The 11,086-nt window shown below is 37.3% G+C and overlaps 1 protein-coding gene across 1 annotated transcript in view; it reads left to right on the forward strand.

The window, feature by feature from the left end:
- The window catches only part of LOC145668438 (uncharacterized), a 128,966-nt gene extending 121,908 nt beyond the window's left edge, over nt 1-7,058 (forward strand). The window contains exon 5 of the mRNA XM_081736302.1: nt 5,522-7,058. Coding sequence (XP_081592428.1) covers nt 5,522-5,631 — 110 coding nt within the window. The 3' untranslated portion in view covers nt 5,632-7,058. The remainder of the gene's footprint in view (nt 1-5,521) is intronic.
- The last annotated feature ends 4,028 nt before the right edge of the window (nt 7,059-11,086 follow it).

The following is an 11,086-nucleotide window of genomic DNA, read 5'->3' on the forward strand; positions in this document are numbered from 1 at the left end:
ACATAAGATCCTACTAAGACATTATTCACTATACCGGCCCACACATTAACTGTGAATCGTTCTTGATGACCTCGGCGAAACATTGCATGCGGATTGTTTGCTGCCCACATATGCCTATTATGAGCATTGTAACATCCATCACGAGTAAAACTACTCTCATCTGTGAACAAAACATACCGCGGGAATTGCGGATTCTCCACACACTGCCGCAGGTACCATCGGGCAAATCGCACACGTGTGGGATATGGATAGAAATGTTCTTTATGTAGGACGTTCCACATTTGCTGGTGCTGAACATGCAACACATGTCCAAAGGCCCGCGTGCTTTTTCAGGGATTTTGTTCAAATTGGTCCAACACATTCTCTTCGAATGCTGGTGTTCTCACTGTTCGTGGTCTTCCTGCATCAGGCCGGTTGTATATGTAAGGAACCTGATTCTCGCAGCTGCCGATCAATTGACGTAAATGTAGTGTGATGGGGGCACCGTCGTTCTGGAAAACGTTCTCTATACAGTCTTTGTGCCTCCCTTGCATTTCCCAAAGCTGCACCGTATGCCAGATGCATATCACTTAATTCTGCCCAAGTAAACTCCATTTCCCACTACGGTGTTTTATAAAGCACAGACAGTAAGCACTGCACACAAGCACAGTCGCTTCCAGAATACACGTCAGTCTTCGGTAGACTAGCTTCTTTAGGTGCTCGTCTGTCATATGGCTTAGAGTCGAATCCCACTAACAGCATGACTCTGTTAATCAATGTTTATTTTACCTCTTCTATCGTATTTTTGTTCCTATAAACAGTTTTGGACGTAAGACAAAAACTATGTACTGTCATTTCAAGGACAATGTCTTTTTGTTGAATATTCTGGACTCAGTTAAAATTATCGTGTGAAACTGAAATACCTCTTACATGTTTTAATATTTAAAGAAGACCAGAAACCAATTTCCTTACACACAGAAAAATGATAATCAATGTTGTTTTTGTTTTTCAAGGTCGACAATACCCTACAGAGTTCGACTGCGTGTGCATTTAAGTGCAGCCTAAATCTGTTTACATTATGAGAGTTAATGACATCCGACGACTAAAGTTCAGACACAAACGCAGGCGATCTTGCGGCCAGAGCGTTTGTAGAGGTACCATCTTGGCATTCGACTTGTGAAACTGAAGAAAGCCACTCAGAATGGTTGAACAAAGAGTGGCGAATCTAGGGTGGGGTCGGGGGCCTTGGTCCCCCAATTTTGCTGCGTTACTAGAATATCACTAATGTCATAAATACCAAAACGCAGTCCAAATTACGTATTTTACAAAGCAAAATACTGACACCCCCTCCCCCGCCAGTTTTTACTTTCAAGATCGGCTACTGAACACAATGATCGTACCCGGTTCTCTCTACACTTAATCTACTGTGGTTGCTAAATTGGAATAGGCGTATAGATTTGAGGCTCCAGCAGTTGCATTGTAAGCAAAAATAAACATGAGAAGAGTATGACGTTATGATTATTATTTTGTAATAACGTCCCCACCTTATAGACCTAACAAAATGGACACGAAGACAATCTTGATGTAATTTTAAATGGAGGAATAAAGACAAGATATAAAATATGAAGGTGGTTTATTGTTCTGTTTACATATTTTGGAATCCGTTAACACGAGCGGCTTGGGTACCCGAAGAGAAAATGAAACCGTAGCAGGACTTACGTTTAATTTAACGAGCTAAACCAATTCATTTAGATATCACATTCGCGCACTACAGTATCATTCAATTGTACGTTTATAACAATTGTTTACTGTTTGATTGTTTATTTGTTAAGATGTTTAATGTCCCTTTTCAGCAGCGGCGCTATATGGAGACGGGACCCAATGTTTCAAATGCGATCCGATCCATCTCTTAGTTGTTGAGTCCAAAGCTTGGACTCTTACTGGGGATTGACCCCGCGACACGGCGCGCCAACGTGCAACCTTGCTTTCTGTTGCTTCCTTGCTTATCCACGTAACGATGTAACAACTGAAAGGAACAAGTACCATTGAAATCAGGTGGATGGTTGCAGACTTATTAAGATAATGCATATGATTTCAAATCACAAATCTCTTATACATTTAATCAGATCATTCATGTAATGTACTTAACATTGGGTCTCGTTCATTAGTGACATTCACTCAGTTCACTAGACATAACGATATTTGTAGCCATTGCTAAACATTACGCATATCTGGAAATGTGCTGACTTTATTCGCTATCGTGCTATTTGGGGGTTTCCTTTGCATCAAGTGTTTTCACAATTTCAAGCACTCTGCTTCGTGTTATGCTGTAGCAACACCGCACGTGCCTCACTACGAACCTTCGACTGCATATTCACAGTACTTCATATTCCGAAATTCATTTGGGCATCATCCGTATGTGGCGGTTATGCAACCACACACAACAGGTATACAAGTGTCCATTATTTTGTATCCGTTTGAGTTATCGTCTTGGTACCAGGAAGTACTGTTAACGGGTGAGGAAGTCGTCCATCCATACCCCTTTCGAGCCATCTTCACTCGGCAGATTATCCGGGAATCCCTATGCTCCTTTGGGGAATCCCTTCCGCAGGCATTGCAAGATTATGAAACATGCATGTTTAACAAGAGCAGGTATGACTTCGTTGGTGAGTTTTTAAACCGCACCCTCTACGTTGAATAGCTTCTGAAATATACGCCTCTGAAGATTCACTTCCCACGGTTTCGGCGCCTTATATCTCCGAAACAACGCGTTTCCGGACCCATGTTTACTGAGCTTTTTTGTTTCTTCGTATGAGAGGATTTACCTCCCAAAGTTTGTCGGTGGAATTTTTTGACACCCTGTATATATATATATATATATATATATATATATATATATATATATATATATATATATATATATATATATATATATATATATATATATATATGGGAATACATTATCTTGTTTCGTTACTAAGCATGCAGAGTAAAGCATCAGTCGTGTTACCTAACTTCTCAAGACTGAAAGCAAGTAATAATCAACATATGGATCTAAAATTGAACTAAAAAAATGGTTAAAACTTACTTTTAAAGACTTCCTAATAGCTTAGAATAGAAATATTTTTCTCATTCTTGAAACCCTTTCTCATGAATGAGGATTTCAAAATCTGATTTTTCAGGAAAAACTTCCTCCATGTAGAGATAAGAAAGTGCAGAGTGGATTGCTCCCAATTAAGCCCCGCACCTAAGGGAAGCCCGCTGTAGAATGTAATATATTCTCGGCTTGTCAAGTACAAACAACACATTGCTACTTGACTGGGAACTTCTTGGCTGACCAGAATTGTTCCCAATTGAGCTCCGCACTTTTAAGGCCGGCTCAATTTAAGGATGTATTTTCTATAATGCAGAAAAAAGTGTTCGTTTGCTTTCCGAAGCATTATGAACAATAACAGACATCATTCTTATAAACCAATGAAAGTCAGTCATGAAAAAGGATCAACCTTCCCACATAATTGAAAAACGGAAGACGAATCTTCTGGCTGCTTCTCTTAACATAATCATCACAGAAATATCTGTGGGAGATATAAATAGATTCAGCTCAATTAAGATACCGTAAATAATATGTTGAGATATAATGAGTTGCATATTTTTCAGTTTTGTTTGGAGTTCTATATCCCCTTTCTATAACGAATATATGAGATGTGGACATACAATTTAATATGACGCCCATCACATGTACTTCCACTGTTTATACATTTTTGATAAAAGACTAATTTTAAAGGTATATAATACGCATTTTATTAAAACCCAGGTTTAAAAGAAAGAAAAAAGAGTTACATGATACAGTGGAAAAATGAAATGAATCGGAGGTTCTATCGGAGACTATTTTACCTCTGAAATCTCCTCAAGAAGAATCATCATTTTATTTAGTCTCTTCCTTCGTTCCTCCTGAAGAAAAAAATAATATGGCAGTATTCCCATTTCCTTCCCACATCTCCATGTTCATCTGCCTTTTAGGACAGTTTCCCATTCTAAGGACAAGAAGGTGCTCTGACTTACACCGCTCATCTGGCATTCGAGGAGGCCGTTGGCACCTTGTACAGATTGACTTTTTGTCTCGGGAGTCAATCGGTTTCCACTTGCGTTCGTCAGCTAAGACGTTACCTACTTTCTTCCATGAGAAACTGTTGGTTGGGATTTTTTCCCCTTCAATCAGGATGAGACCCGCAGGGATTACATAAACCTCTCGAGTACTTTTAGAAAGGTGGTATCAACGTGAAATTGGAAGGTAGCTGCAGGCAGTCCAACACAGGGGGCTATACTTTGAATATACTATTAATATGGTTACATCGTAATTTAATAAATACAGGTATGCTGTGTACCTGAATATTGCAAGACTTATAACTCACCTTGTAGTTACATTAACGTAAGATCCATCAGGCAATAGAACAAACCAGTGATTACAAGTTTTACTTGAAGGAAGGTGGTGAAGGCAAGACTTTACGATAAATAGTTCCACATTTTTTATTAGTGTATTATTGCGTATAGATTAAAATGTATAATGATCAGGTGTGAAATGCCGCACCTGAATAAAATGTGCTTCATTCAATTAGCATGACAATATATAGTATATTACTTTAATTGTTATAGCTCATCTACAATAAATTGATGTGTGAGAGATGAGACACTGAAATATAAGAATTTATAAGTTAATGCAACAATGCATTGGTACCATTATGTACTAATTATTTCATTTTACACTAATTCGTAAAAATACAATTTAACTGTGCTTTTAATTTAATTATCATGTGGTTAACCAGAAGAGCTCTTTTGTTGACTGGATTCATCGGACCTTATGCAGAGTCATTCTGACACGTGATTAGTGCCATACTAAAGAGTTCGACTAACATGTGTTTCCTGCAGTAGTCAGGTCTTTAGTATGACGCTAATCATACATCAAAACGACTCTACATAAGGTGGATCATGTCTATTTTAATTTTTGAGGTTTTCGTTCATTTTTCTTTGTAATGATTATGATTGCATATGCAATAAGTTTTTATTGGAATCTAATGCTATATGATCAAAATATTTCGTAGATTAGATTTAATGGGAAAAGATCATAATCCATTACTTATATGAGAAAATTTGTTTTTTGCAAATACATATTTTGATGTCTGGCATAAGTAAAATATTGCTTGATCTGTTAATAAGTTTACATGACAAATTTGTTTCATGAAAACACTGTTTTTCACCGGAAGAGGTCACATGTAAAATTTCATAGCAAGGAATTTGACATTTTAAAATTTCGGTGTCATTTCCTATTAATTTCACTGCGATTTCAAACTAGAAAAATTAACCATAGATAATAAACCATAGCAACCTTCTTTTGCATACGTGTTGTGAACAATAATTACGAAAAAAAATGATAACTTGTGATTTGTAAGGGTAAAAAATTCTTATATATTATGTAATTGTACTGATATTTATTAATATGTACTAATATTTATTATGTACTAATTATTTGTTCTTTTGTTGACAGTGTGTGCTCGTGTAGAATATGCCTTATTTAACTTCGTGGATAAGCGTCGCATGTGTGATAAATATGGAAATTATCGCAACAGCTGGAATCGTTTCAACACATCACTTTAGTGATATTTCAGGACAAGTGGAAAATCGAGAATTTATCCAGACTAATGTACAGTACAAAGAAATTACAGGCACAGTGTGGTGAGAAGAAAGGTTTGTGAGTGGTGTTTCGTGTCAGGGATGCTGTTCGTTATATTATACCATTGAATGAGAGAATTTAAACAATTTTGTATTATTGTATCGAGAGTACAAGTGCTAAAAAATTAATATGGCTGTACTTGTTGTTTGTCAGTGGTAGTAGAATATTGTATAAAACAATTTTACCTGCTGAATTATAATAAAATACTGTAATTGTAGCATATGTCCACAGCCAGAGGTGAAAAGGACGAACGAGGATCACGGGTCCTGTAAAAACTTTACTCCTGAATTAACGGTAAAATGTTTGTTTACCGTTGATTCCATTGATTGGTTGTTTACCATTGATTCATATATGTGGAATTATATTACTGTTTTCTATGAGGTGAACTGGGATTTTAGTGATGCCATTGCGATTTATTATTCAAATGTATTTAAAATGTCTCTGAACTTCGTGAAAATTAACTTTTGTGATATTTAATTTTAAAAATAAAAAAGGATTAATTTAATTAATGTAATAATGTATATGTAATGCAAATTTATTTTGAGAAAGCACGAGACATTTAATTATTTGAGGAAGAAATAAGCAAAATCATATCTTTAAAATTCCAGCTCATTTCCAAGAAAAGAGAAAAATAATTTCCCATATAAACCAAGGGCTGAAAAATAAAGATGGATATCACCATTAAGTAACGCTTATAAGTTTTTACTGTCGCCCTCAGCATTTGTTACTGGTTATGGGATTGATTGATTGATTGATTTTGAGTTTTACGTCCCGTTCAGCAGCGAGGCTATATGAGACGTGGACCTACTGATTAACGTGGAATCCGAACCACATGAGCTCCCGCCGGGAATCGAACCCGGGTCTTGGTTATGGGATTGAATTAAATGCTTCAGACCTTCTTTATTGGTGTTGAAAAAATCGCAATGAGATTCAGGATTTATCATTGCACACATCTAAGAAAATTTCGGTAGTACTTTTCTGCAAGAAATAGAATTTCCAAAAGTTGCCCTCCTCTGAAAGTTAGGAGGAAAATGTATATATGTAAAACAAGCAAACAATACACAAAAATTAAAGTTAAATCTTTTTTGAAGGTTGTGTACATGTCAGATGTTTACTTGGTCATGCAATGAAACATTCCATTATTACAAAATGCCAGTTTAACCTTTGTCTTTTGTTAATAAGTGCGTCCAAACAAGGTACTAGCACGAACAGAATATATCCGCGTCCCCCAAACTGTCAACATTCCCTAAGGTATTATTTACGGTCAAGGTGTACGTACATCAGTTATGCATAGAACGCATATACTGAAATCAGGCAACTGAACACGATGCCATATAACACGCATTTTTTTTTTAACGAAAAACATGTAATTTTAAGGTATTTTCCATAGAATTCAAAGTTTCATTTCCTGCTTGCTTTTAATATTTAGCGTGCTTGTGTTTAAGAAATCGCATTAGATACTTTTCGCTACAAACATACATTAAGTTATTACTAATGCGCATTTAGATTATTTCATGGATGTTCCAAAAAGACATTGAAAAAATCATAACTATCATAACAAATCCTATTTATTACGATAAGATCTTCGAACAGTAGAGTGTTTAAATAGTCTTTCTTTTGATTTATAAGATCCAGAATAAAATCCTTAGAATCAGAGAAGGCTATTGACATTTATAATCGAAATGTTGGACAGATAGTTAACTAAGTGCCGTCTAAATTCTGGAGTTAAACAGTGTTGTGCTACCCTTCCCACCGAAACATTTTTCCATATAGCATACTTCCTAAAATACAACAACGCAATACAGGTATGACTGATTGATTGAAAGTGTTTGGGTGGGCGCGTCGACATCGAGGTCTTTTGCACCCTTCTGTGACAGCAATACAGGTATGAGAAAGATGATTCTGTACTATATAATAATCTACTATACAAAATAAACTATTTTTGATAATACCTCGGCGTATCATTATGACTTTGAAACTCCATCGTGAACACTGAGTTCAAAGAGTTTGTTATTGACTTCGAAGCAACGACACCAATATCGTCAGCTACCTCGGGAATCACAATATTTTTCAGTCAGGTTTGTATTGTTTGTAGTGTGTTCTAACATCACTGATTTAAAAACTATTTGTATATGTTATTAGAATGTTAGATTTATTGTTTTATACACCCAAGACATAAATCAAATTTTAATTTTGTTATGATAAAAAACGTTAAATAAATAAATATATAATTTTTTTGCTGTCTGTATTATTATTCAACTTGTAAAAGTCGTTTACTTAGATTGTTAGCAGGTGGTTAACATGAACATCATTACTTCTGAAGCTTACATCGTGGGAAATGAGTAAGTTGAAATCTAATTCATAATGTTCATCATGTTTAGATGTCATGTTTTCTTTTATAACCGACATATTTTAGAGTGATGTTTTCAATAAGTTCCCAGTCGTTTTTTCGCCTCTCATACATCTTCAGAGCTACACCTTTTCAGGCATTGCATATTGCACAACTAGAAAGTCTAAATCCTAGGCACTATCTCTGTAAGAAACAATTATTACAAAATATTATAAAATCATATCTTTCCTTTCCTTTCTTATTCATTCGTTCGGTTATGTTTCTCACTTTTCCATATTTTGCTTTGTCCCTTTTCTTTCTTTCATCTTTAATTTCGTTTTTTTAATCATTTAAGAGCACCAGAATGAATGGTTATCATTTTTCCTTCGTACTTAGGGGATCCCATGGTCGAATCTCTTCGCCTACAACCTTGCCAACATACTTTCACAGTTTTCTTCAACTCTAATTAGCGAATACTAGAATGTTACTTTCGCTACGCTCGGTCTACATTTGGTAAAAAGGGCCAATAGTGACAAACATCGAACTCACTGCAAGAGGGCGCCTTTCAAGTAAATTTTGCAGGCTCCGATCTTTATTTCAGGTTTTATTGCAGATAGGATTCAACTTTAGAATAAATATGGCAAGGTAAACAAAACTTTGGTATTTACAGCCTGGACCCTTTTGTAAAACCACTTCTCTGTTTCTCTGTATTACTACAGAATTATCTCACTGCTAACTTCTTTCTATCAAAGGCACTATTTGGCTTAATAGCACTATTTTCATTTGGACATCAGGAAGTGTCAACATCTTGTTCAGAAATGGCTCCTTCCTCAGAGGAGACAGCAAAGAAACACAGGTGTATGCTCGCGTTGCCTTCTGTCCTGGAGTCAAATCACGGGGGATCCATCGACAATTTGTAGTGCTTCCAAAGGTGATGGAGGTGCTGCCGAATTGTTTCTCCACTCACATTGAATTGTAAGCCCAGTTCTTTACATGTCTGGCCACTGTTCACCTTAATTGCAGCCTGAAGATCTTCATTTTGTATATGTGTTGGTCTTCCGGCACAGGGTTCGTCTTTGAGTGTTTCATCACCGTCCTTAAACTTGTTAAACCACTGCTGCACTGTCCACGTAGTCACGACACTCTCACCAAAGGTCTGGCATATCTTCCGCCCGCTGCAGCGGCGTTTGATCCCAGTTTGATCTTGTCGCTCTGTGGAGGTCCCATGTTCACTCTGTCCTTACGCAAGTTCACAGTGGAATTGAACTGCTACAACCAGGTATTATGTTGGATATACCCACACCAACAACTGACCTTCGCCTTATCTCCATTCGCATTCAACTCACGGTGTGAGAGCCAATTGAACACTATTTACATATAATTTAAACTATTTACATATAATATAATATATACACTATTTAAATATACAATTGAACACTATTTACATATAATATATACATAACAATTAAGTAGTTACATATAAATTACATACCTTTGTATACATTTATTTTCTCATCAGTAATCTAAAGTCCTATTCAACATACATAATTCATTGAAGAGCTATGATTTAGTATTTCAAAGATAATATTCAGACATGAGTTTTAATGTTTGACAGAAGATTTGGTTTTTTATATATCCTAACTTTTTAACTATTTTTTAACCATCCTTCATGTCTTTTATCCTTTTTGAAGTCTACAACAGGCTAATGAAGGAAGTAGCAGCTTCCGAAAGCGCTACCTGTTGCATGTAGAAGAAAATTCTGCTACATATTTTTTGCGGTGAGTAATACAGAGGTTGTTCAGCCTACGTTTGGCCGATTTCGTTCCTTCCCCCTCCCGGGCAGAATGGACTCACCCGACCTGGCTCGTGGCGTCCTGCAGTGTTGTGCAGTGGCTTCCTGGGAACGGAGTTGTTTTTCCGCGCGGACGAAAATAACGCACAAAACAGGACCATTGTTGTGAGTGTTGTGTTAAATTTGTTTCCAACTGTGTAGGTTTCCGCTCTGTGACCAAAATGCCGCCCAAACTAAGCCGGTTTTGGGAAAGCTATGTTGCACCTCTTTATGATGCCCACTTTTGTGTTTCTATCCAAGAAGAATGGTTGCAAAATCAGTTTAAGTGGAATAAAAAATGTTATTAAAAAGTACAAGGGCAACGAATCTCCACCATTCGGATCACCAACGAAGTTACCTAGAGAGCGGGAATGCACCAAGGCCGCCTCCATTATGCAAAGGAAACTTCGCAAAATGACAATGCAAGAAAATCCGCCAACATAAAGGTGTATGGCTAATCGTCTTGACGTGTCTTTGGGGACTGTGAGCCAGACGTTACACCATCAACTCAAGCTGGGAAAAGTCACGAAAGCTCGCGGCCATCTTTTCACGGATGCCCACCAAAAGAAACGAAAGTGTAACGCCCGGAAGCTGTACGAATGCATCTGCCAAAACAAAGGTGGATGTACGTCGTAACGCTCGATGAAGCATGGATTTACCTTTCCGACTGCAGCAAACCGAGAGCCATCATGTACCGAGAGAAAGGCGCCAAGAACTTCAGAAGGTGGGTCCGTGTCTGTAAAGAATCCATCCCAAAGTGTTCATGGTCGTTACTGGCTACTGTTGCCGAGGTAAACTGAAGATTCGTAGGGTGGCGAAGAACTGCAAAATAAATTCGCAGTATTTTCAGGAGCAGATCATGCGGCCTGTCTACGAGCATGAGATTCCAACACTGTACAGAAATGACGTAAATCTGGTGCGCATTCACGTGGACAAAGCATCATCACATACCTCACGATCGTCCCTCGTATTCTACAGGGAGATGGAGGAGGCAAGTGGTATACAGGTGATACCTTTCAATGAGGTACCTGTTAAATCTCCAGATGAAAGTCCTATGGACTATTGTGGATTTGGATTGCTGAAGCGGGCTTTGGGAAAACGGCGTGTGACAACTGTGGTCGGAAAGCTGTGCAAAGGGAATGGGACAAGATTCCCCTCCCAGTTTTTCAGAGAAACCTATTACAGTGGAAATTACGCTGTCGGGCTATTGTTAGGAATC

This window comes from Thermobia domestica, chromosome 13 (assembly GCF_964235325.1).
Source record: "Thermobia domestica chromosome 13, izTheDome1.hap1.1, whole genome shotgun sequence".
NCBI classification, from domain to species: Eukaryota; Metazoa; Arthropoda; class Insecta; order Zygentoma; family Lepismatidae; genus Thermobia; species Thermobia domestica.